This window comes from Pipistrellus kuhlii, unplaced genomic scaffold (assembly GCF_014108245.1).
Source record: "Pipistrellus kuhlii isolate mPipKuh1 unplaced genomic scaffold, mPipKuh1.p scaffold_m20_p_7, whole genome shotgun sequence".
NCBI lineage: Eukaryota > Metazoa > Chordata > Mammalia > Chiroptera > Vespertilionidae > Pipistrellus > Pipistrellus kuhlii.
Window position 1 is genome coordinate 56,169,164 of NW_023425573.1, and position 27,896 is coordinate 56,197,059.

Sequence of the window (27,896 nt, forward strand, 5' to 3'; positions counted from 1 at the left end):
TATTTTGTGGAAGAGCCATACTCAAGGGGCCAAAGAGCCGCATGTGGCTTGAGAGCCGCAGTTTGCAGACCACGGCCCTAGCTGATGTGCCTCAGTGGATGGAGCATTCGCCTGCAGACTGAAGGGTCCCGGGTTTGATTCTGGTCAAGGGCACATGCCCAGGTTGCAGGCTCCATCCCCAGCAGGGGGTGTGCAGGAGGCAGATCTCATCAATACTTCATTTTTATTTCTCTCTGTATCCTTCTCTCTCTCTCTCTCTAAAAAAATCAATTGAAACTTTTTTTTTTTTTTTAAGTGGGTGATTAGTTCCTTGTGGGGAACAATTCTGTCTCGGAGCATATTGATGTTCTGGTGTGATTTGGGAACTTAGATTGCTTGAAATGGGAAGGTGTGAAGTATATTTACCAATTGCTGTAGAGAGTTTAAATAACCACAATTTTAATCTGTGATGAACTACATGACAAATTTTTTTAAAGCATATGATCTCAAAACCTTAAAAGAGCAGGAAACTGCATTTGTTATATGGCAACAATTTTCAACCCTTAAAAAACAAAACAAAACAAAACAAAAAACTCATGGCATACAAAAAACCTGTAGCACAAAAATATATATATATATATTTTGCCAATCTGACAAAAGAATAGGTATAATTTTAATTCATTCACCCCAGCTATTGTGTTGAGGGTTGTCATTTTTAAGTTTGATAATCTAAGGTAAAGTATCTAAATAGTCAGATATTGCTTGATTTAAAAATTCTTTAGGCAAACTGGTTGGAAATCACTGTTACAAGCAATTCTTCAAAGTCAGTACTGTGAAGCCATGGAGCTTTCTCAGTGGGAGGCATTCTCTGTATTCCCTTGGAGCTAAGGGGACTCAGGGAAGTAACTTATCTCCCCTTACTTTGCAGCTAAGGAAATAAATTCTGAACTTTTCAGTACAGTTACTCGTCCACTGTCACAACCAGTAAATAGAAAGATCAGACTAGTCATTCCCAACCTTAGCTGCAGTGAACAAACACCATCTGGTAAACTTACAAACACAAACACAATCAACCAACCTTATAGCAAATAAAAAGGATTAATGCCAACAAAGAATACGTTTTAAAATGAATAATTTTAAAAATCTTGAAATAAACAACATCCCACTTTTGGAGATTCAACCAGCCTGGGATGAGACTCACACATCTGTACCTGTGATGGCGAGAAGCACCTGGGCAGGACTTGAACCCAGAATTTCTGATCAGGCCATTCTCTACTTTCTACCTCACTGCTAAATCCTCATCACCTGTATTTCCTTCCCAACCAAAACCACTCATTGCTATTCACTGGCACTGTTCCTCTGCAGAGTTCTTCCAAAGGAAGTTAGAAAACTCCCTGGGTTCCCAGATTCCCTCCCCCCCTCCCTGATGGCTACCCTGTCTCTTCTCTGCCCCCCGCCTGCCTCCCCCTCCCCTGGCTACATCGATGCTGAGGTTCTGCTGCTCAGTTTCCTTCCTTCTGGTCTACTCTTGCTCTAGCTGATCCCACCCACTCGTTTCCACATGGCTTTTCTTCTGATGATGGGCAGGCTTATCTCCAGCTGGACCTCACCTCCTCCCTGACATCCAGGACTGTGGAATTTATGGCTCACAAAGAAACACAATGTTTGCACTGGAGAGTACCTTCAATTGTTCCTTTATAGGCGAAGACTGGTGAGTGGTAGTGGGATGGAGTTGATCCAATAATTGATGTGTGGCAGACACACCCTGGAGTAACCCTAGTATTCCCATCTCTTAGTATCAATGCCTTCCCTCCCTTTGAGTATAAGGCCTGTGACTTGTTTCTAATAAAATAGGGCAAAAGGAAAAGGACTTCACGGATGTAGGTCCTCAATCAGTTGACTGCATCAACCACAGCAGATCGGGCTGCACAGGCCTGGCCTAATCAGATACTCCACACCCTTTATGAGGTCCAGGCCTTCCCTGAAGCAAGAGACTTCACACACAGCGGAAACTCTCTCCCACTGCCAGCTTTGAAGAAGCAAATTGCTACAAATTCTACAGCCACAGGAAGTGAATTGTCTACAACCAGAGGGAGTTTAGAAGGGAATCCTTCCCTACTTGAGCCTCCAGATGAGAACACAGAGCCTGGATTTCTGTTTTGTGCTATGCTAGACTCTTCACTCACATTACATGTACCAATTTATTACTCAGCAACAGATAACTAATAATGTTTTATGTTAAAAGCAGAAATCCTGGTCCTGGCCCATGTGGCTCAGTTGGTTGGGCATTATCCAGTGCACTGAAAGGTTGCCAATTTAATTCCCAAAGCATTTCCCCAGGTTGTGGGCTTGATTCCCAGTAAAAGGCGTGAAGGATGTTCCATGCTCACATTATGTTTCTCTCCTTCTTAGTCTCCCCAGAAATTAATAAAAACCTTAAAAAAGTAAAACAAAACAACAAAATACAAATAAAAGCTGAAAGCCTGCATCTTGGTTTTCCCTAATTTGGGTTCACTTAGGTTGACCAAAATCTACTCATGACAGTGAGAAGAGCACATAAAGGACAGGCATTAGTAAGACAAGGTGTGCGTGTGCCCACAACCTTCATGGGTCCTGGGACTGAGCAGAGGAAGGACATAATGTCATTGTATACACTAATGAAAGGTTTTCAACATCAATAAATTTAAAAGGTCAATATTCTATGGCCAAAACCATAGTTTGTATATGGAAGGTGAGAGAATTTTCTTTGTGATTGGGGTTGGTCTCGTGCTCTGGCAGTGAAACGTTAACTGCAGAATCCTGGCTTTCCCTGAGAATAACAGGTGCTCACTCTGAGGCAGGGTCAGTGCTCTGAGGTATCTTGTCATCTTCTTGACCTGCCATGTTCCTCTGACCTGTCAGCCAGGGAAGTAGTTTTGTTCAAATATGCAATGCTCCGACAAGTAATATTTCATGAACTCTTACTCTTGATATGACATAAAAGATTCCATTTCAAGATTTTCTGAAAAGCAAGGGAGCCAGCAGGGGAGTGGAGAGAGACAGGAGATCGGATTCCTACAGCATTGGAGCTGGCAGAGATGTTGGAGGTTACCTAATTCCACCCACCAGTCCTATGATACAAGCTTGGAGACAGGAAGGCGATAAAATCACCAGGCAATTAAATGGCAGAGGCATTAAAACCCAGCTCAAGCCAAGACCGGTTTGGCTCAGTGGTAGAGCCTTGGTCTGCGGATTGAAAGGTACCAGGTTCGATTCCGGTCAAGGGCATGTACATTGGTTGCGGGCACATCCCCGGTAGGGGGTGTGCAAGAGGCAGCTGGTTGATGTTTCTCTCTCTTTGATGTTTCTAGCTCTCTATACCTCTCTCCTCCTCTCTGTAAAAAATCAAATATATATATATATATATATATATATATATATATATATATATATATATATATATATATATATATATATAATCTCCCAGCTCAACAAATTCTCTGCTAGGCTAGTCTAGCACCCTATGTAGTCTGTCTGGTCCCCCGTTGATGCCTCCTCCAAAAAATATTAATTCCTGCGTCCTTCTGAGACTTGTCACTGAAGTTGGTTAGAATTATTAGTTCTACCCAAGCTCAGCGGCATTACACATAAGAGAACTACACACTCTAGTCAGCCCTGATGATATTCATGGTGAAAAAAAGTTGTCTAGACGGTATCGGTCTCCCATCTCACATCATTTACTTCCTTGCTGAGAAACCAATGACACGAGGGCCATACCTCCACCTCCACCAAGCTTGTCTGTGTGGCCTCCTTTTTGGAGTTCCAGGAAAACTTGCTTATTTTACAGATAGGAACACCCAGGCCCAGAAAGGGCAAAACTCAGCCAGGTCCTGGCCCAGACTCAGGTCCCAATGCCTTGTGTCAAGTGAGAGCCTGAACATTTACCGGCCAGGTCTGACAGAGCAGAAACTAATTAGTTTGGGTTTGCCGGACAGATGGCTAGGAGCCAGTTGGATCTAATGCACTGTCTGAGGAGTAAAAAGCCAACATTAAGTGCCTGGTGGTGAAAGAGGGGGTGTTTTCTAAATAAATTTTAAAACCCTGCTACAGATGCTGCCAATAAGTGGACTGAAAGATAGAGTAAGTACTTCTTTGAAGAACATTTCTTTCACATTAAAGATGAATGCAGTGGCTTGAGAGTGTTTACTACCCAAGTTTGATTCCTGGCTCAGTAACTTAGCAGCTATGTGATGTGGGGCAAGTTATCTAACTTCTCTAAACTTCACTTTCTAAAACTGTTGTTAGGACTAAATGAACAATCACTGGGAGAGAACTCCACGTGCTCTATTGTGCTGTGGTTAGCGATTAAAACATCACTTGTCTTATAGGATAAAGTAGTCACAATTATTGAGATATCCTTAGCCTTTTGAAATTTAATTTGCCATGGCAGTTAAGGGACAACAAAACATTTCAGTCAAAAGTGTTACTACTGATCAACAAAATTTGATCAAAAGAGCATTATACTCAAACACAGCAGTATTTACTAGGGACACATTTCTGAAATGTTAGTCCTCCTTACTGCCCTCCCTCTCCCCACCAAAAATCCACCTTGGTAATAAAAAACAGTAAGCATAGTTGCAAATACTGTATTCCCTATTTTTAAAAAAGAATCTGTGTGAATGACACACACACACACACACACACACACACACATATGCTAATAAAAAGGTGATATACAAATTGTCACTCTGTCACAAAGATGGTGGTGCCCACAGCCACAAGATGGGCCAAAGCCATTATAGCTCCCAGACTGGAGAGGGTGCAGGTCAGGCTGAGGGACCCCTCCCTCCAGGAAACGAATGTCGTGCCTCTAGTATATATAATTTTAAATGTGCCCTCCAGGTATTGCCCCCCTCCCTTGGACTTTTGCAAAAGATATGCAACACATGGTGAAATATATTTAGAGCTACTTTCATAATCCTTGGGCATAATGATGATCTCCAATTACTAGGAAAGAAAGGGTACTTACTCTCTTTAGGAAGGTGGAAGACTAGTTTATAAATACTTTTATCTATACTGAATTACAAGATATCCCAAGCACAGGATAAACAAGCAAACGAACAGACCTACTACTTCATAAAAAAAATCCTCCAAGGACTCTAGGAGCTTACTGAATTATTAATACCAACACCAGTTTCCTCAGAAAACCAAGAGAGAGATGGTGGTATTGCCCAATGGAGGGCCATGCAAAACTGAACTGTTCTTCAATTTAATAAGGTGAAAATAAGTATCGGTCATGAAAGATTTTGAAATGTGTGTCCAAGTAACTGAAATGCCATCCATGAAATAGTTACAACCACCAAAATAATGAAGGCTTATTTTTCTATTTTACTTCAAAAGGAACAAATAAATTGGGTCATCAGTCTGATAAATTCTGGATTTGTCACATCTCCAGAAACTGTACAAACGGATAGTTCTTTTGTTTTACTTAAATTATTTTTTAACATGTATATCACATAAGGCAAATTCACTTCATGCTTTGTTTTAGTAAAATGGAAAAAAAAGCTTTCTCCAAAATTGGCACTAACGTTATTTTAAGTTCTTAATAACGAAGAGATACATTCAACTACAGGCAGAATGAAAACAGTCATGATACATATCAAACAAAATGATTTCCTTTATATCATCAGCAATGAGAACTCCAGAGGTAGAATGGCAGAAACGAGCATGGATCCTATCAGGTCACAACCAATGAAGAAATTAAATTTATTTATTTTTCTATGGTTTTGCCCATAAATTGCTTTACACATTTAGGACCTGAATAAAAACCACTCTCAGCAGAAATCTTGGCCCATTAATTCAACTGACATATCAATTTACAACTTTTAGAACTGCAGATATAAAAAATGTAAAGTATAAAATTATGTAAGTTTGAAATGGTTTTAATCATATTCATTAAAAATATTTACATTTCCCAGAACTTACTTGACAAAACGCCCTTGCAATATAATTCTACTCTAAACTTCTATTTATAAAATGAGGCTCATTTATGAGATTTCAATGAATGTTATACTGCAAATTACTTACATTTGTAAAATATTTCAAGAACTTTTCATATCAAAGGTAGTTTATATTGGATTATCTGAAACCCAATAGTGCCCACAGATGAGCTCCTTATAGTCCTTTTCATTAATGCTTGGAAAGCACTGTGAAAATGAAAAGTGCTGTTAAGTGCTATCGTCTCCCTTAAATTTTACTGACACTGTGTGCACATTGTGAAATAAACACATATGCAGCATGGCCATGTTTTGATATGTATTTTTATTTCCCTGCAGTTTTCACTTATCAAGAACAAGTAACAGGGAAAGTTGTCTGAACTAGTGCATAAACAAACATTCTGAAACACCACTACACGTATCTAATTTACAAGAACCGTATAAAAAAAGTCACTAAAACACTACACTATGAAGGTGTCCAACGCTTACAGTCAGACTTTTTCCAACCCGTTACTTGCCTTGTAGCCACAGGAAAACTCTCCAAAATTGAAAAGACAATCTTGCCACAACCCTCCCCCCTCCCAACACCTGGGATGGCTCGATATTTAGACTTCCAATAATTATTGCAATGATATAATAATGCAATACATACCTGGTAAAATACCCTTTATGTGGTGTGTTACAGTTTTAAAGCCAGTTAAAATATGCAGTCTTCAGATAAAATGTAATCCTTGAAAAATTTTCATATCTGCACAGTTTAAATGTGCTAGATGCATAATTTTTCCTAGTCCTTTTTTTCTGTGTAATTATTTTTTATAAACTGGTATTATAAATAGAAATATACATTCAAAATATATGGAAAAGTGAGTTACTACATTAAATTTGCATGTATCGATCCATCCCTTTCCCCTGCACAGTAATAGAAAATACTATTTTGCCTTGAACTTCATATTTGACAGTGAAATGCCACTAAAGTATTTACCAAAAAGTCCATCTAGTCAAATTGTGAAACAAAATGAACCAAGTGAAAACTTTACAGTTCCTTTAGAAAAAAATTACAAGAATTTCATTTCCTAGCTATGAATCTTTAACGTTTTAGACACAAAGTTGGATTTATTTTTACAAGATACAAAATGTAAACATGGCAAAATAAATAGTTAAAACAAGTGATGTAGGATCCCATTTCATGCTCATGATCCCATTAAAGAATTATTTTTTTAAATCCATTCAGTTGCAAATTCAAGTGCAAAAGCATGATGATGAATATCTACTATTCAAGTAACAGAAATAATATTGATGATACAAATAAACTATTTTACAAGGTAGTGATTTTCCCGATTTTACAAAATATACATCATATATGGATTACACATCCGATATACTGTAGTCCATTTAGGTCCATGGTTAACCTCTGTGATCCACAGAGTGTCGCCTTTTGTATTCAGCTGGAATATGAATGACTGCACACCATCAGCACAGGTCAAAGCCACATGTTTTAGGTTATGTCACTTCCATAGCTACTGTTGTCTCTGCTATTCCATTTAAACCCAATCTTTCTGGTTCATGGTTCTCTCTATAATAAGGCAAAGAGTAAAATAAACATTAACACTCTCTAGCATTTACAGATACCTTTTTATGTACTATAACTAAACATGTACTTCCCAAGAACATTTCCCAACTTTTATTATTTCTATACAGGAATGAGAAAAAGTTCCCTTCAGCTAAGAAATCCTATTAGTTCCTAATTACTTGATTATAACTATTTACTTAGGGGGGGAAAAGGAATTTAACACAAATTTCAGTAGAAGCGAGTGATAAAATTACTTATGCAATATATAACATAGGACAATCCAATTTTTTACAATAGATGGAGCTTATGATGCTCCAAAACAATGATCACTAGGAGCACAATATTAAATTACTTTCTACTGCAGTTTAACTTTTCAGCTTCAAGGTAATGTAGTTATTAACCCATGCAAATCAATTTTTTAATTCATTGTTTTCATGTATTAATTTCACAGAAAGATAAGATTTAGTTAATCCCAGAATATTATCAATTTTAATATATACATAGAATAATTTACTTTCCTCTTGTGTTTAATGTTGAAGAAAACACAAATGTGATTTGAAAATTAAGGCTCTGACATGGATGTTAATAACAACTCTAATCTTCCAGACTGTTTAAACTACTAGTAAGTCGTATAAGAGTAACTGAAGTTCCTAAAATAGGCTCTGTGATATATCTCTTTTGGATTGATGATTCCCAATTTATGTGGTTTTCTCCTGTGTTTTATAATTTGGCTGGCCTTTAAACACTGCAGTAATGACCTCAAACAAATAATAAATCAAAGCACTTTACACTAAGCAGATGTTCAGTATCTGTTGAATAGCAAGCCAATCAACAGACATCTATTACTTGAGCAGTAAAAAAAAAGTCTTTTCCTCCCTCAGAGTAGCCAGCAGAAAGGGATAGAATGATGCCTGAAACAAGCACACACACACCTTGCTATGCTGCTGATGGCACTGCTGGGAGTAACCTTTGGCACTCTGTCCATACTGGCAGCAACTGTGGCAAGTTTTAAGGCTGTTGGCGATGGTGCTGAAGTCCGTGTATTGATATGCACATTGACTGGAGAAACAACACTGACGTTATTGAGGTGCACTGCATTTGTCAGGCAAGAACTGTTCATGGGAAGTGTCGGAGGACTGCTTGTGCACAAGGCTGGGATTAAGTGATTTGTAGTGGTGTGGCCAACTGTCCTTACAAGTTGTACGGCTGAAATCCCTGGGTTGGATGATAAAGCCATATTGGTGGAGTATAATGTTTTAGAGGTTCCTGAAGGAGAAAAAAAAATCATTCAATTTATGTCATGAGACATATTAAAAGATTTTAATAATAAAAATATATGTAAACATTTGTAATCTAATTAAACACCATGTCAACTTTCCACATAATGGCCTCTCAGAATCAAGACAGCTTCTGATTAGTAAGGACAATATACGCACCTGTTATAACCCCAAAGACAAAGACACCCTTTTTCTACATAAAAGGGCTTTACAAAGTATTCTGTTGCCTCCATATTTGGAAATTGTATAATAGGACAGAGTGGTCCATTATGGAGGCTGAGGGCAGGTGAAGACTATAGTTGAATTTCTATTAGAATGAACACATGTAAGAACATCAGTAAGGAGAATCCATCAAGATTGTGGATGCATGCCAAAGCAAGTGAAAATACTAAAGTTAGAGCAGTAGTTGAAGGATGTTAAGAACAGCAAGTCTCTGAGGACTCGGGGTAGTAAGAAGCAGACAGGATTTCAGAGCAATGCTGCACTTCAAGAGGAGTCAGAGAAAGCAGGCCTATGAGTATGTAAACTGGGGAGGCAAACCCATTTCAATCTTATTGATCATCCCGCACAGAATTTCATTTTCTTAACAAAGCATGGATAATTCAGCAGTGATGTTTAGTGATTAGATTGATGCATTTCCTAAGATATGAGGCAACTGACAGGACATGGATAAAACCAGGCAGGGTGGAGTCACAGAGGTAGATATCCAGTGGGTGTAGTACAAAAGGAATAGGAAGCAGGCTCTATTTGAATGCTAAAACACATCCAGCTGTTCCACCACTCATTATCCACAGACGTTTGGTACATCTTCCCCACGGATTTAAAAACAAAAATCATACCTCAAATCACTGAGTTACAATGTTGAGCTAGTAAGTACCACACGAAACCACAGGCTTACCTGAAGGCTGGACAACACCGTTTATGTTGTTGTGCCCAGTGTTCTGTTCCTTGGCCGACTCACTGCGACTGGGAACAGGCGCACTGACCACTGCAGATGCAGCAAAGTGGGCGCTGGCTGAGTCAAGTGTTTTAGACATACAGTCAGAGGTGCTTGAGCCCTGTAAAATGAACAAAATTAAACCCATTTTTTTTTAGATGTGATTCCATGAACTTATTAAGAAACGGGCAAAACCCATGAAGAGGCTGTTGCTTTTTCATGCGGAACAGTTACAAGTGTTTAGATTAAGAGACAGAGGGCTCTGGCCATGGCCTATATTGCTAGCTGGTTAGAAAGTCAGACATACACTGAAGGATCATGGGTTTGATTCCCGGTCAGGGGCATGTACTTGGGTTGCCAGTTTACTCCCCACACCTGAGGCATGTGTCAAGCAACCAATTGATGTATCTCGCTCACACTGATGCTTCTTTCTCTCCCCCTACCTCCCTCTGAAAAGACAATAGGAAAAAATCCTCTGGTGAGGATTAACAAAAACGGAAAAAGAAAAAAAAAAGAGAGAGAGAGAGAGAGACAGATCCAGGGCTTCATAGACTATTTTTGTCATGTGAAGCAGAGAAGTGACTAAAAACAGAAATAACTGTTTCTCAGAAAGAACTAGGGGATTGAAAAAACAAAAAACCTTTAATGCTCTATACATTTTTTCCAGTAAGTGTTAATGAATGCCTTTAAACATACTTGACAATCTTGCTGAAACTGGTTTGGCTCAATGGATAGAGCGACGGCTTGGGGACTGAAGGGACCCGGGTTCAATTCCGGTCAAGGGCATGTACCTTGGTTGCGGGCATATCCCCAGTGGGGGGTGTGCAGGAGGCAGCTGATCAATGACTCTCTCTCATTGATGTTTCTAACTCTCTATCTCTCTCCCTTCCTCTCTGTACAAAATCAATAAAATATATTTTAAAAAAAACCATACTTGACAATCTTGATACTATGAGCAAAATAAAATCAGAGATGACTTACAGTCATCTTTGTCACAATGTAAGAAAACGTGTCTTGGTCTAATCCTGGAGTAGGCTAAAAACACTTCAGGCTGGTTACCCAAGAGACTCAAAAAAAAAAAAAAAAAAAAAAGCAAATAAAAAGGCAAGTTTAATGGCATTTATTATTTTTAAAAATTTATCTTTATTGTTGAGAGTATTACAGATGTCCCCCCTTGCCCTCCTCCACTCTAGGCCTTCACGGCACTATTGTCTGTGTCCATGAACTATGCATACATGCATATAAGTTCTTTGGTTAATCTCTTTCCCACTGCCTCTTCCCTCTGAGATTCATCAGTCTGTTGCATGCTTCCATGTCTCTGGAGCTTTTTGTTCGTCAATTTATTTTGTTCATTAGATTCCATAGATAAGTGAGATCATGTGATATTTGTCTTTCTCTGACTGGCTTATTTCGCTTAGCATAACGTTCTCCAGGTCCCTCCATGCTATCTCAAAGAGAAGATCTTTTTTTTTTTTTATAGCTGTATAGTATTCCATTGTGCAAACGTACCACTGCTTTTTAATCCATTCATCTACTGATGGGCACTTGGGCTGTTTTCAGATCTTAGCTATGGTAAATAAAGCTGCTACGAACATAGGGGTGCAGGTAGTCTTTCTGATTGTTTTTTTCAGGATTCTTGTATATATCCTGGGAGTGGGATCACTGGGTTGAAAGATAGCTCCATTTTTAATTTTCTGAGGAAACTCCATACTACTTTCCATAGTGGTGACACCAGTTTGCATTCCCACCAGCAGTGTATTAGGGTTCCTTTTTCTCCACATCCTCACCAGCACTTGTTTGTTGATTTGTTGATAGTAGCCATTCTGGCCAGTGTGAGGCGATTCCTAGATAATTTGCATCTTTCTGATGATTAGTGACACTGAGCATTTTTCCATATGTCCTTTGGCCATCTGTATGTCTGACTTGAAGTATCTACTTAGGTTCTTTGAATGGCATTTACTCTTGATTCTGTATAAAACTGGTAGCTATTACTAACAGCCAACAACCCTAGAATGTGGGCCAGTCCCAAACCCACCAAGATGATAGCAGAGTGTTAAGGAGCCCTAGAATGACTAAGATTTTCATGTTGCTGGACATGGGATCTCAAGGTTGGTGTACTGACCTTTGAGAATGAACTGAACTAACTACTATGGGCAGATGATGGCCTGGGTATAATAAACTGGGTTAATCTCATTATTATTTGAGAAAAATGTAAGAACTAAAACACTGGGTTTATTTTTTCAGATGGCTCAAATCTGAAATACACTTCTCAGTTAGTTTTGTTTTTAGTGGTTTAAACAACAAACATTGTCATACATATTTCAGAGGCCAAAAGTCCAAAATGAGTCTCAGGGTGTTGAAAGCTTTTTCTCTTCTGGCAATTATAATTTTATCATGTATTTTTATTCTTATCCATAGTGTCTTCCTTTAATGGTGCTTATGGACCTCAACTGGTGGCATTTTTTTCTTCAGGAAAATATGATTCAAGAAAATATGTTTAGAGTTAATGCACAATTCAAGAGAAGTAAATACCTTTCAGCTTGGGGAACAGCCACATGGCACTAGCGGTTAGGAAAGTTAGTGCTTAAAAATATTTTTTTGGAGGGACAGTAAGAGTTGGGGGATAATGGTTCTAAAAGTATGCAGTTGCTTTTACAAATTCTCAATAACCCTTCAAAACATTTTTTCCTAAATTAAAAATATCCTATCTGGTTCTAATGTGCCTCTCATAAAATATGAACTGGTCATATAAAATTAAAATTATGTAAATTAACTAAAAAGACACTTAGAGGTTTGATCTTTAAAATCAAGAGTGGCAATATCAAGATTATTTCCTCTGACTTGACTACAAGTGAACAAGACTATGTAATTATGAGAGAAAGGAAGAGAAATAAGCATGGTTAAAGACAGGCTTACCTGTGCTTTTGGATGTGTCTGTTGCGAGGAATGCTGAGATTGCTGTTTCTGCTGAAGCTGAGCAAGTTGCTGCCTTTGCATTTGAACTAGCTGCTGTTGATGTGTCTGAAACTGCTCTTCTGTGATACCCCCTGTTACTAATAAAGAACATTAATTTCAGAAGTATGTTTAAAAGTACTTTTAACAACATAAATAAAACACAAATTTATTCCACATTTAAGATGAAAAGCAATTATAAACCACAATATACATCATCAGCAAAGAATCCAATAAAAATGACAAATCTTTCAGCAAAAGTGGTTTATGCTAATATTCATGACCTTATATTAAAAGTTCCTTTATTTTTTACTATATAACATATCCCTGATATGACAATTCTATCATTTATTCAGACTCATTATCTGTGATCACTCTTACTTCTCTACACTATGTTAACTACAATGAGAAAACTTTGATTTATTAGTGCAAATAATATTAAGGCTAAGTTAAGTTATAACCATAATAAGAACACAGGACCATCTATAATAATGTAATTGGTTCTGATTGGTTTTCATCTATGACAATATGAAAATACCTTTTTTTTAAAAAAAATCACAAATCAGAGTGAAAGACAATGATGTTCATCTTACATAACCATTAACCAGCAGTTTTCAACCTCTTTCATCTCATGGCACACATAAACTAATTACTGAAAGTCTTTGGCACACCAAAAAATTACATTATTTTTTATTTTTTATTAATTTTTTTAATCTGACAAAAAAAATAGGTATAATTTTGATTCATTTACACTGGACGGCTATTGTGTTGGCTGTTGCCATTTATTTATTTGACAATGTAAGGAAAAAGAGGTCAGTGGCCCTGACCAGTTAGGTCTTGCATGTTTTAAAATTCTTGCAGCACACTGGTTGAAAATCGCTTCCATAAACCATAGCTCAAGCCAATAGATTAGCTGTATAAAATAAGTTCTATCTATAAAAATATGGGCTAGAAATCGGGGAGATATTCAGAAAATTAAAGATACAATGTTTCCTCAGATAGAGCTGATTATGCTGTAACCAACTGTATTAAAAGTTAGTAATTTAAAATAAAAGCAAGGCATCTAAAACTTCTGTTGAAAAAATTAGCTAAGTAAAAGTAATATAAGAAATATTTTTCTCAAACAAATGTATACAAACTTTCATATTTAAGTAGCTCACTGATAAAATGATTTAGGACACAAAGCTATTTCCATAGCAGTTTCTATGTTATTCGAGAAATATTAAATCACATTAGAATATATGTACTACTAGAATAATTTTGCTTTTTAAAAAAAGTTAATTTTGAGAGAGAGAGAGAGAAGGGAGGAGAGGAAAGGGGGGGGAGTGGAGAGAAAGATTCCTTGCTCCACTTATTTATGCATTCATTGGTTGTTTCTTGTATTTGTATGTGCCCTGACCAGGATCTAAATCTAATTTGCAACCTTGGCGTATCGGGATCATGCTGTAGTCAGCAGTCACCCGCCTTTCAGACCTCAGGGATCACCGGTGGTCTGCAGCTGCTTTAATCAACTGGACTACCCAGCAGGGCTGCTCTATTTTTCTTTATTGCCTTCCTCTCCCCCAACTACTGTGTTTCCCCGGAAATAAGACATCCTTCGAAAATAAGACCTAGCGCATGGAAAGATAAGACATCACCTGAAAATAAGACCTAGCGCAACTTTGGGAGAAAAAATTAATATAAGACACTGTCTTATTTTCAGGGAAACAAGGTACTTCTCTCAGTCAACAAGGATTTACTATCTATTTTGAGGAAGAGTGCTGTATTGAGTTAGGCGTGACTATAGGAAAAAATAAATTAAGAAGAAGGTCCCTGCTATGATGTCCTATAGGGTAGTTGAGAAGAACAGATACTTATAAAAAAAATACCAACTAATAAATGTGTCAACCTGTGAATGCAATCAAGCAATCTAATCAATATAACCTAAAGAAGTTTACATAGGAGATAGACCCTTAACCTAGCTTACTTAACTAGTCCCCAAAGAATTCTGTATAGTAGGATCACAAATGGGAAAAAAATTTGATGGTTAATCAGATATATAATAAGTTATACATTGTATAGTCTATTTTGTATGAAAAGGGAGTTAGGCATCAGAGATGAACAAAGCTTTAATAGGTCTTCATTACTATTCCAAATTATAACAATTAAAAAAAAAATTCTCCCTGGATGTTTACTGATTTGAAAAAGTGGGGGGGAGGAGGAGAGGGAGGGAGGGAGGGAGGGAGGGAGAGAGGGAGAGAGGGAGAGAGGGACAGAGTGAGAGAGAGAGAGAGAGAGATCAATCTACCTCAGCGTTTTTCAACCGCTGTTCCGCGGCACACTAGTGTGCCGCAGGTGCAGACAAGACAAGAATTTTATAATTTTTCACTATTTTGTTTACTTAATATTTCATAATAAAGTAATTATAAAATACTTTCTTTGTGTTTATTTGATTCCTATTCAAGAGAATTACTTTATATATAGTCAATATAAGCACAGAGTTAAATTTTTTAACATTTTCTAATGGTGGTGTGCCTCGTGATTTTTTTCATGAAACAAGTGTGCCTTTGCCCAAAAAAGGTTGAAAAACACTGATCTACCTCAACCAGTTGCCTCCCATATGTGCCACGAGGGTGTGGGGGTGGGGGCCTTGAACCCAAAACCTAGGTATGGTCCCTGACCAGGAATTGAACCCATGACCTTTTGGTTTATAGATCGATGCTTCAACCAACTGAGCCTCACAGGCCAGGGCTTCCACAATTCTAATCACCATTAAAACATGTATTAGACAACGAGGGGAAAACAGTTCTTACACAGACAGCAATTTTATTTTCAGAAGATTAAAAAGCCTCGGGTTATGATAGTGCTCACTAAAATGTTAATATTACCTGTATTTTTGAAGTACACATTAGTTATCTTACTGAATTACCAACAAAATCAAATGTCTTTCTTTGCACTTATTAAATTCACTGCAAGTGTTCTATTTTTAAATGGAAAATAATAATTTTAATTCTAAGTGTACAATCTTCAAAATCAAATGAAAATATGAAGTATTCATGAATTTCCAGCTGTTTGAAAACCTTGGGAAAGATGAAAAATAGTTTATTAGATACAAAGGCAGGAAGGAAAATTTTACCCCCCAAAAATCTGTTTAGTCCTATATGTGTAAGGAGTGTAATCAACTAAAAAAAAAAAAAAAAAAAAAATGACTTGGAATCTGGTGTTAACATGGTCCACTCCTCAAACCCAGTATTATGCTTGTCTAGAGCTAAGGATTATATTGTAGTACAAAGCTGAGTCAGTGGTTAACTTTAAGTGAATAATAAACCAAACAAGGAATATACTTTTAGTGGCTATTTTAAAATTAAAGAGAAATGAGGATAAGTAACTTTTCTATTTCCAAAATATTTTAAGTCAGACTGTCATAAAATCTTACTAATTCAGAATAAAGTATATACTAAATTAGTAGAAAGAAGTGTACTTTTTAAAATTAAAATAATTACTTTTGGTTGGTAGTCCATGGCAAACATTGCTAATTACAGTATTGCTAATTATAGGAATTCAACTTGCTTTTATGAATAATCATTTGTATATACAAAAAAGGAATGCTGATAAAACTGCCCATTTTGGGGGCTATGTCTACTTATTGCTCTGTTGAGAGCCATTAGTTTGCTCAGGAACCCCATATTGTTTCTTAGATAATGTATTCTCAGATGTATCTCCAACCAAAGAGCAATTCAATTATTCAAATTAATGGTCATTGTTTCCCAATTTTTTAAACTTAAGCTGACTGATTCTCATTCCTGGTTCCATTACTGGTTGAGAATTTAATATAATATGCTTTAAATTTTACATTCATTGTTGTTTCTCTTCTCTCTCACCTCAAACTTAACATATTGATTCTTGTTACCTAGCATCTTCTTTACTATAAGGTGCTTGTAATTGAAACAAGCTGCAGTTCCTCATTCAGAATTTTCTAGAGCATTGTTAGTGTTATTGCAACTCTTTAGACAAAAACAGCAACGAGTACCATGACTCAAACAAAACAGCCTTTGTAACTGACTCACTTTCCTTTTGTTAGGGTGAATGGAAAATGGTAAGAAATGCATGGTTTTAGTGGCACAGACACAAGACTGAATTATTCTCAGGGTTGACTAACTGATTGGTGGAGGATGGTAATTTGAATGAAAGTACCTTCTCTACTAATTATTTTTCCTTTAAAAAATTACTGAAATACTTCCACAAGATATTTATTTCTTACAATGATTTTGAGTTATCAAGAGGTAAGCATTAATATAAGCACAAGGTCATACTATAGCATGAAGAAGTCTGTTTAGGAATGAGATACAGGACAGGGGCCCAGAGCTTTGGTTCAGTGGTAGTGTCACAAAGGGAAAGAGGAATGTACAAAAGAGAAACCTTGTCTGCTTCTGTTGCTTAGGACCAACCCAAGTTCTTTCCTCTGGTTGCTCTGAAGTTGCTAGTTCAGAAGTGAAATTCATGCCAGTCATAAATCTGCCCTACCCAACGCCTCCAAGTCCTACTGGTTTAAAAGTAACCACAAAGCTGAATGTTTTGTGAAGATGGCAGTATTTCACTATTCCAAGTCTCACCTTGGGAAGTGTTCCTTTCCCTAAGTGAAAAGTTATGCAAATCTCCCCGGGTAAACACATTTGAATAGGTAGATATTGCAGAATCTTCCCTTTTATGTAAATACTAGAGGCCTGGTGCATGAAATTCGTGCATTTGGGGGGGGGGGGCCTCAGCCCAGCCAGTGCCCTCTCAGTCCCGGTGCTGGAGGCCTTCAGAAAAATGTCCAACTGATGGCTTAGGCCTGCTCCTCAGCAGTTGGACATCCTTAGCGCTGCTGCAGAGGTTGGAGAGGCTCCCACCACTGCCGCTATGCTCACAGCTGAGAGCCCAGATTCTAGGTGAGCAGCACCCCCCTTACCCACCCCTCCATGGGAGTGTAATGACCACCAGGGGGCAGCTCCTGGAATGAGTGTCTGCCCCTGGTAGTCAGTGTGCATCATAGCAGCCGGTTGTTCCATTGCTCGGTCAATTTGCATATTAGCCTTTTATTATATAGGATATTTTTAATGATTGCAGAGAGGAAAGGCGGGGGAGGGAAAGATAGAAATATCAGTAATCATTGATTGGCTGTCTCTTGAATGCACCATACTGAGGATTGAGCTCACAACCTGGGCATGTGCCCTGACTGGGAATCGAACTGTGAGCTCCTGGTCCATAGGACAATGATCAACCACTGAGCTACACTGGCTGGGCTATCTTAAAACTTTTATGCTTGCCAACATTTTCTGGCAATTTAAGAAAGGAAGATAAACTGAAAAAAAAAAAAATCAGGAATTTCTCGTAAAACTATCCAAAATGTTAACGATTTTACAAATTGGTAATTTTCTGAGGATGGTCAAAAGGTTGCTGGTACGTCCCCAGTAGGGGATGTGCAAAAGGCAGCTGGTCGATGTTTCTCTCTTATCGATGTTTCTAGCTCTCTGTCTCTCTCCCTTCCTCTCTGTAAAAATCAATAAAAAAATATATTAAAAAAAAAAGGTTGCTGGTATCTACTACTCAGTATACTAAGACAAATAAGGAAAGTTAATTTGCAACCATGCATTAGTCAAAACCAAGATTAAATGTAAATTAATCCAGCCTATATTTTCTTGAGGTCTGGATTTAAGAACAGCATATCAAAAGAATAGTTTAATAATGCTACACTTTTAAATGACTCAAAACTTTGTCATCTTTTTATATAAGGAATGCAATATCTGCCTGTAAACTTCTTGAAGGTAAGGATTATTGTTTTGTAAAACTTTGCAACTTTTAAATACTTAATATAGTGCTTTGCAAATATCCTAAATAATTATGTATGAAATAAGTAATCCTTGGTTGTTCACTTGCCATGTTCAACACAACCTACTTTTCCTTTCTCTGTCCTGATTCTATTCTTTGAGAATAATTTTTCAACTAAGAAAACATATCCTTATTTTACTTAATAGTTATAAGACGTGCCTCTGCTTTAAACTGAAGTACTAGTTTTAGTTCTTCTAATACTTAGGACACACATTTCAGTATTCATTCCTTTAAGTCCTTTATGTATGATACAAAAATAAGAATTGGAATATATTTAGGACACAGGGATTATGACTTGAAAAACATTAACTGGTTTATAAACAACACACTCACTAAAAGAAAATTCTTTGCAACTAGGCCTCAAGTTCAAGTTGTTTTTTAAGAACTAAGGAACCTGCCGAAACTGGTTTGGCTCAGTGGATAGAGTGTTGGTCTGCAGACTGAAAGGTCCCGGGTTTGATTCCGGTCAAGGGTATGTACATTGGTTGCAGGCACATCCCAGTTGGGAGGTGTGTAGGAGGCAGCTGGTCGATGTTTCTCTCTCATCGACATTTCTAGCTCTTTATCCCTCTCCCTTCCTCTCTGTCTGTGGAAAATCAATAAAATATATCTTTAAAAAATTTACAAAACTAAGGAACCTGTGATATAAATAAATATTACTTCCAAGTAATATATATAAATATATATTACTTCCATTTATATATCTATGCCTACTATTTTCTTTTTCTGATTAAATCTTTTATTTGCTGGATTTGCCTTCTGTGAAACAGAAGATTCAGTACTTATAATTTGTCTAGCTCATTGATACCCTGCCAGGAACAAACATGGCCAGGTGTCAGTCTTGGTATTCTTAAACACACATGATCTCAAGACCAAGGTAACTAAGAATAAGCAGAAGGCAAAAGTGTTAAAGGCACATAGACTAAAAGAAACCACATATAGGAGGATTCAATCCTTTTGTATGTATCCATCAAATATCAAAATACAACTTTCTAAAAATACCTACATCCTTTGCTTTAGGCAGATGAAGGAATTTCTATTAATACTTATTGAAGTGAATCTGCTTAAAATTATCTAACCAGAACTGAGAAAACTAGAAGCCTAGTGCAAGAATTCATGCATGGGTGGGGTCTGGCCAGCCTGGCACCAATCAGGGCAGATTGGGGCTGGGCCTGTCGGGAGGAGGAGATGGCAGGAAGTTGACGAGTTGGCCCATCCCCATTGGGGCCCGATTAGGTCTGGGATGGCTGGGGAAAAGGGCTGTTGGTGATTGGACAGTGGGCTCCACCCTGAATGGGGTGAGCAGGTGCCCATCAGGAGCCAGTGGCTTGGGGGAGGGGCCATGGGTAGTTGGCCAGTTGGCCCTGCCCGATTGAGATTGGGGGACGATCTGGGGTGGGGCCAGATGGGGGGCTGCATGTGATTGGCCAAATGGCCCTGCCCCCTATTTCGGGGGGGATCAGTGGCAGGGCCAGCTGGGGGCCGATCAGGGTGGTAGGGGCCCATAAGGGACAAGGCCAGCCGGGGAGGGGCTGCAGGAAGTTGGCCAACTGGCTCTGTCCCCTATTGAGGTGGGGTGACAATCAAGGATGGGGCGGACCAGGGGGAGGGGCTGTGGGCTGATCAGGGTGGTGGGGGCCCACTGGGGATGTGTCTGGCCAGGGGGCAGGGCTTCAGAAGGTTGGCTGGCCAGCCCTGCCTCTTATTGCAGTGGGGAGGGAGTGTGATCATGGGCGGGCCAGCTCCGGGGAGGGGCTGCAGGCCTTTTGTGGTGAAGCTGACTGATCGGGGGTGGGGCTGGCGAGGGTGTTGGGGGAAGAGAGGGAGCATTTGGCCAGCTGCCCTGCTCTTGATTGGGGTGGGAGAGTACCATCAGGGGCAGGTCGGCAGGGGGGAGGACATGGGAGGTTGGCTGAATGGCCCCATCCCCTGATTGGACCGGTTCACTGGCCACTGGTCGTTATGGTTGCTGGCTTTATATACATCTGGTACAAATGGATACTTAAAACTGCCATAGCTCTGTGATTATTGGTAAAAATGCTGTTAAAACACCTGTTTCATTATGCATTTATATATCTATGCCTACTATTTTGAAATGAAAGAAATTTGTTAAAAACAAACAAAAAGCCTTGTGACTTTTATGACTAGAGAATCACTTAGCAGAGAAGGAAAACTTCAAATAAAATCCTTTAGTAGTAAATATATATTTTAAGAGTTCAATTAAAAAACAGATTCTATTGTAGCTTAAATAGCATTATGTTGAGAGTACTAAAAAAAGACAGGAAATATGGCACAGATCTTTTTTTTCCAATGGTAGGAGAAAGGCAAAAATAAAAATCTTATTATCTATGATGTTATAACTTTTTAACACTTGTGATTTAACACTGAACACCATAAATGTCTGTAGATGCAAGCGATAGACCTTCCCCAAACATCACACTCGTCTGTTAAAACAACAACACACTTTTCCCTAAGTGGCAGCTCTGAACAATTTAAAAATAATTTTTCATGAGAACTTTCAGTTGAAAATATTCAAGCACACCCAAATTGTAATATATTTATTTCTATAATATTCACTGCAAATTGATTTTTTAAATTAAATTCAAAATGATGCGGCGCGTGGGAATGGTTTCCATTTTAAATTCCCTGAGGAGTGTTTATTATCTTATCCAATAAAAGAGTAATATGCAAATTGACCATCACACCACCCACAAGCCACGCCCACCAGCCAACCAGAGCAAGTATGCAAATTAACACTAACCAAGATGGCTACAGCCACAGAGAGCAGGAGGGAGGCTTGGGTTTCTCTGGCAATGGAAGAAGACAAGCTTTCCCCCTGCCCTTGCCAGCCTCGTACTCCACTCACGGGTACAAAGTTTCAATTATAGAAGGTAAATAAATCCAAACAGAAATGGCGGAAGTCACGGAGCAAGCAGGAGGCTTGGCTTCACTCTAGGCTACAAAGTTTCAATTGTAGAAGGCACATATATCCCAGATACCAGGGCCTCCACTTGGGTCGCGTGGCTGGCCTGCAAACCACCACAGGCCCCTCACCCAGGCCGCCCCTGCCCCAAGGGAACCCCTACTCTGATCCAGGACACCCATCAGGGCAAACCAGCTGGCCCCCACTTGTGCACCAGGCCTCTATCCTATCTAATAAAAGATTAATATGCAGATTGACCTTCACTCCAACACACAAGATGGCTGCCCCCATGTGGTCAAAGATCCTGCCCCAATGTGGACACAAGATGGTCAGCAGGGGAGGGAAATTGAGAGGGACCAGGCCTGCAAGGGAGGGAAGTTGTAGGTGATCAGGCAAGCAAGGGAGGGCAGTTGGGAGGCACCAGGTCTGCAAGGGAGGGCAGTTGGGGGTAGTCAACCCTGCAGGTGTGACCAGGCCAGCAGAGAAGGGATGTCGGGGGCAAACAGGCTGGCACGGGAGCAGTTAGACAGCAATCAGGTTGGCATGGGAGTGGTTAGGGGGTGATCAGGCTGGCAGGGAGAAGTGATTAGAGGAAATCAGGAAGGCAGGCAGGCGAGCAGATTGGAGAGGGTGCAGACTGGGCTGAGGGACACCATCCCCCCCCCCCCCCCCCGTGCATGTGTTTTGTGCACCGGGCCTCTAGTCCTATATAATAAGAGGTAATATACATATTGACTATCACTCCAACATACAAGATGGCCATCACAAGATGGCCGGCAGGGGAGGGCAGTTAGGGGTGACTGGGTCAGCAGAGGAGAGCAGTTGGGGGTGATTGGACCTACAGGGAAGGGGAGTTAGGGGGGGGGGGGAGATCCAGGCCTGCTGGGGAGGACAAATGGGGGTAACCAGTGCTGGCAAGGGAGGGAAGTTGGGGGTGATTGGGCCTGCAGGTGAGGGCAGTTGGGGGCACCAGTCCAGCAGGGGAGGACATTTAGCAGCAACTAGGCCTGTAGGGGAGGGTAGTTGGTGGTGATCAGGTCAGCAGGGGAGGGCAATTAGGGGTGACCAGGCTGGCAAGGGAGGGGAGTTAGGAGTCACCAGGCCAGCAGGGGAAGGCAGTTGGGGGCGACCAGGCCTGAAGGGGAGGACAGTTAGGGGTAACTAGGCTGGCAGGGGAAGGCAGTTAGGGATAATCGGGCCAGCTGGGGAGCAGTTAGGCGTCGATCAGACTGGCAGGAGAGTGGTTAGGGGGTGATCAGGCAGAAGCAGTTAGGGGCATTCAGACATGCAGGCAAGCATTTGAGATCCAGCAGTCCGGGATTATAAGAGGGATGTCCGACTGTCCGTTTAGGCCCCTCCTCCCCGTGCACAAAATTCGTGTACCAGACCTCTAGTTATTACTAGAAGCCTGATGCACAGAGACTCGTGCAAGAACGGGCCTTCCTTTCCCTGGTTGCCAGCACCGCCTCTTTCTGCTTTGGCCCGAGTCGCCTTCCCACCTTCCTATCTGCCCAGAGGACCGGAGCAGTTGGGGTGGTGTGGAATGCCTGAGTCGTCGCTATGGCGACAATGGAAGCGTCCCGCCCTGCCCCTAGCTGCTCGGCAAATTAACCCAGACTCACTCCTGATTGGCTGGCGGGTGTCGTGAAGGTACGGTCAATTAGCATGTTACTCTTTTATTAGGGTAGATAACACTTAAATGCCTTTCTGTGCTAATGTATGGTAGTATCATAAAATTCTAAAGCTGATTATGAAATTATTTAAGTTACATTAAGTTTTTTTCTGGATTAATACATTTAGAGTATTGATGATCAATAATATGCAACAAGTGAATATATTTTGGAAAAGAGTCAAGTCAGATAGATCAAAAGTGGATTGGACTGTATAGAAGAAAAGTTGCAAGTATGTTCAAGCTGCGAAGAAATAAATTAAAATCTTTTTTTTTATTTGGTATATACATTGGTAAAGTAGAAACACATTCTATGGTCAAATCTGATTATAAATAGGCCCTATACTGACGGGCTTTTGAAACTCCCTTTTTGGCAAAAATTATTTTGAGCAATTTTGGGGATAGGAATTCCTGTTCAGTTCAATAATTTGAACAATGTCTTGGAGTTGGCTGAAAAAAAGATCTGACCTATATTCATCAACTTTCTACTATCTTTAGATTTCTGACAATCTTGTCACCTCAAAAATCACATTAGGTATTTATTCATTTCAGCTTCAAAAGCTCATTAAACATCACAGACTTATGAAATTTATATAACAGGATGCCATTTTCCTTACCTAAATTCATTCAGGAGAATATTAACCAATTAATTTGGAGAAATGATATCCCAACTTCTAATCATTCAAACAAATTCATTTTCCCATTACAACTTTTAAACACATAAATATTTCTAGGTCAGTTTGAAAATAAGCAGTTTACTAACTAAAAGACTGAACATTATTGAGAACAAATTTCAAGCTAAAATGATTTAAAAATCACTTTAAATAAGTTTAACATAATTTTGCATACTAAAATACATCATCCAGGAACTAATTTAGAAATCTATACCTATAAGAGAAAAAAAGGATATCACCAGTATAAGTCAAGTCACATCTATATTGTTTCTGGATATCATGAATCATTTGCAATGCATTTGTTATAAGGATGTTTATAAATTATACATACTTGCATAAAGAGAAGCTATCCACAGAGGGAAACAAATCAAAATTACACTTTTGATTCTCTAGATATTATACATTATTTACAATGTACATGTCATAAAAATATTAAATTATTCAGAGCACAATGTTTCTTAAAATAAAAAAAACTTTCAAATCTCAATTAGAAAGTTAAGTTACCAGATAAAAGTAATAACTCTTCATAGAAAGCCTCTTAAAATATCATTTACACACACAAAAAAAGCTTTCAATGGTACTCTTGAGGAGCAATGGCTATTTTTAAGGACAATTAAAACTTAAAAATAAACATTTTCTTTAACCAAAGCAGATAGCATTGTGCAATGATGATATGATTGCAGCTTATAATCACTTTGCCCATAGGAATCCCTATGCATTCTGCTTCCACAGTCACCACTGCAGGCCCACACACTCAGATATAACTCAATAGTTTTATAGGTATCAGGACATTTTGGTTAAAATGTCAACCACAATAATTAGGTTTAATTTCTTAGGATGGAAGGAAATGTGGTAGATTAAGATAAAATTGCAGTTCTCAGTGGGGTTATGAAAATAAACCTTCAAAATTTACCATGTAAGTTTACGAAGTATATAATGAAATTTAAGGGGAAAAAACCAGCAGGATATACCTTTAATAAAGTGACAGCTTACCTGATATGCCATTCTTGCTGGTGTTCAATAAAGCTACAGATGCTGCAGAAACTCTTTTATTGTTCACAGTCTGCCCTGGTTTTCTTGAGGTACATTCTTCACTATCACTGTCCTGTACATTTAGTAGCCTTGGCTGGAAACACTGTAGTCGACATGATCTGATATTGCTTAATATTTCAGAAAGGGACAGTCTATTTTCACAATGTTTACTGGAAGCATTGGTCCGAGAGAAATTAGAAGAATAGTCTATAGTTTGGGAAGAGCTTGAAAAACCATTCAGCATTTCAGGATCTATCTGTTTCAGGACTGGGTCATATTCCGTGGATATTCGGTCCATTATGACCCTGAAAAACAATATAAAACCAATATTATATGGAAGAACTTAACATTTTCCTATAAGTTTTCTTATATCTTATAAACAAAATCCATGTCAAAACAAATAGTTTACCTTCCACCTCTGCCAATTCGCCTCCTTGCAAATCCTATACATCTTCTTGGGACTGTGAGTGTTGTAAGGCAATGCCTATATCTCAACTTATCCAGATGTGCCAATTCTGAATTTTCAAATGAATGGTTAACTTGGTCCAAACGAGGCTGCAAAGAAAGGAAATGAAAACTCATGGAGTAAATCTGAAATGATAAAAAGCTAAATCATGATACAAATAAAGTAATTACAGCATTAGGAAAACAATTAAATTTAGATATTCAGAAATTTAAAAATTCAAACTGAATTTAGTTTACAAATATAAACACATTTAAGGTATATTTTAAAAAGAAATAAATCTTTAAAGAATAAGATGGCTTTTAACATTTATGTAAAAAAGTAAAGATGGTGAAGTTAGTAATAAGCTTCTATTGAGATAAACCAGAATAAATTTTTTGGACCCAAAATTACACTTTTTAAGCATGCATAGGTCAAGTTGACACTTTCTCTTTACTTTTAAGAACATATAGTCCATTTCTTTACCTTCTCATCCCCTTTATTATTCTATTTTTCTGTGTCTTAGCACTTCTGCCCCTTTAATATTTTCCTTCTCACATTAGCATAATTAGTAAACAACTCCCTACCTCTTCTACATTAAACACACACACCCTGCCCAGCCAGGTGTAGCTCAGCAGTTGAGTGTCAACCCAGGAACCATGAGGTCACTGATGCCTGGTCAGGGCATATGCCCAGTGTGGGGGTGCAGGAGGCAGCCAATCAGTGATTCTCTCTCATCACTGATGTTGCTGTCTCTCTCTTCCTATCCCTTTCTTTCCAAAATCAATAAAAATATATTTAAAAAACAACAACACACACACCCTGAAAAGGCTATATGACAAACGATGTCCACAAGCCATATACGAAAGGCATCCTTATAACTATATAGTTATATTTTATCTGAAAACCCAAACATTTGGGAGCGAGGCCTGTTCTTTGATATAATGCTACACCAAAACTAGACTTAATAGCACAAAGTAATTTCTAAGTGTGTAAAATAGTTATGAATATAATGATTAGATAAAATTTAAAAATGTTTCTTTATGTTTGATACTTACTGGACTTGTAGGTACAGATGGCTTGTCTAACAATAAATACTAATAAATACTTGACAGTCATCAAAGGTTCAATTAGATATTCTGGGATTACCTAACTACAGCAATAACACTGAGTAATTTTCGTTAACTGCTGAGCTATAGCTACACTGAAAGCCCAAAGTGAAACTAGATTTCTAAAATATGAGTCATCAATTTCCAAGTGAAGAATTCTGATATCTTTTGAAATAACTCAGTACCTTAGAGCATCTTCTACTGGTACCTGCACAGGATGTATTAAATAAAAAATGCTGAAGGATTTCCAATTTCTAGATCAAGACTAAGTCACCTTGACAAGAGTTACCTGCTAATTCCAGTTCACAAAAACATGACAAAAAATAAAGTTCTTACAGCATAATACTGGCATCCTGCTCGCCTCCTGAAAGCACAGGGACCATCAGGATCATTTTCTTCTTCAGGTTCTGATACGGGGGACGGTACCTGAAAAGCGAGGATTGAGGCATTCTACTTAGGAGTTATCAAAAGTCAATAGATAAACCTTTGTAATGGTCTAAAATTAGAATCTGGTCATAAATAGTAAATCACTCCTATATTAACTTGGAAAATTTTGAACCTCACAAATCCCTCTCTTCCTCTTTTGAGAAGGAAAATGTTTTCTCCACATTTATTTCCAAACTGTGGTAATTACCACTAAGCAGGGACATCCAGGGGAGCAAGACATTTGTTTGAGGTTACAATATACCTCCACCAGCCCTGTGGAGAATACAGAAATAGAAAGCTAGGGCAGATTCATCTCCTGCAGAACCAAGCCCCAAACCTGAAACTTGAGAGGAAATCCCAAATGTGAATTTTACACTTTGTTTCCTTTGCCAATCATCTACCTCTTCTAAAATGCACATAGAAAGTATCACAGTCTTAGAAATTCCTTGCATAAAACATCCCCTTTCTTCCCAAGGAGTGGACTTTAGGATTTGGTCTGAGCTATAGGAAGAGAAAGCCACTTTAGGAAAACCAGAAGCATAATCAAGAAGAGACAGGAGTTTTAGTTCTGCTCTACTGTGAACCAGTGGATAAGTCTGGTTAAAACATTTGTTCTCTTAAGTCTTCTTTTTTTCCTTGTTTATTAGACAAAGAAAAAGCATATGATTATTTTATTGATTTTTTACCAATAAAATCCTGATTTGTAAGAGCAACATTCTAAATAGCTTAATGATGTCCAACTGTAGGTAAATACTTACTTTAGCAATATGGGGATACCATTATAAAAATGACAGGGTTGTCAAAAGACCTTGTACAAGGACACAGAGAAACCTAAAAGTTTCAAAATACAATTTTCATGTGATTACGGGAGCTGCAGAGTATGAGAATAAACATGAGAATTCGAACAGAAGTGAAGATACCTTAATGTTTGAGGAATGTATGACTAGTATGTTGAGTGTGCCCTATTATCAGGATGGACAGATGGATGCTATCAATAAGGTCATAGTATCACATGGTATCATTCTTAAAGGGACTGTATAGCAAAACAGATTCTCATATGTACCATCAGTATAAGGCCAAT

At 38.6% G+C, this 27,896-nt stretch overlaps 1 protein-coding gene across 5 annotated transcripts in view; it reads right to left on the bottom strand.

Annotated features, from left to right (window-relative positions):
- Nucleotides 1–5,617: 5,617 nt before the first annotated feature.
- Nucleotides 5,618–27,896, bottom strand: part of EPC2 (enhancer of polycomb homolog 2) — a 106,459-nt gene continuing 84,180 nt past the window's right edge. For 4 of the 5 annotated variants that reach the window (XM_036420838.2, XM_036420842.2, XM_036420841.2 and 1 more), the window contains 7 exons: nucleotides 26,726–26,815; nucleotides 25,248–25,393; nucleotides 24,800–25,143; nucleotides 12,655–12,791; nucleotides 9,700–9,859; nucleotides 8,457–8,790; nucleotides 5,618–7,527 (listed from right to left, as the gene is read on the bottom strand). In XM_036420838.2, the coding sequence (XP_036276731.1) occupies nucleotides 7,455–7,527; nucleotides 8,457–8,790; nucleotides 9,700–9,859; nucleotides 12,655–12,791; nucleotides 24,800–25,143; nucleotides 25,248–25,393; nucleotides 26,726–26,815 (1,284 nt within the window). In that variant the 3' untranslated portion in view covers nucleotides 5,618–7,454. The remainder of the gene's footprint in view (nucleotides 7,528–8,456; nucleotides 8,791–9,699; nucleotides 9,860–12,654; nucleotides 12,792–24,799; nucleotides 25,144–25,247; nucleotides 25,394–26,725; nucleotides 26,816–27,896) is intronic. The other variant, XM_036420840.2, reaches the window with a different exon arrangement.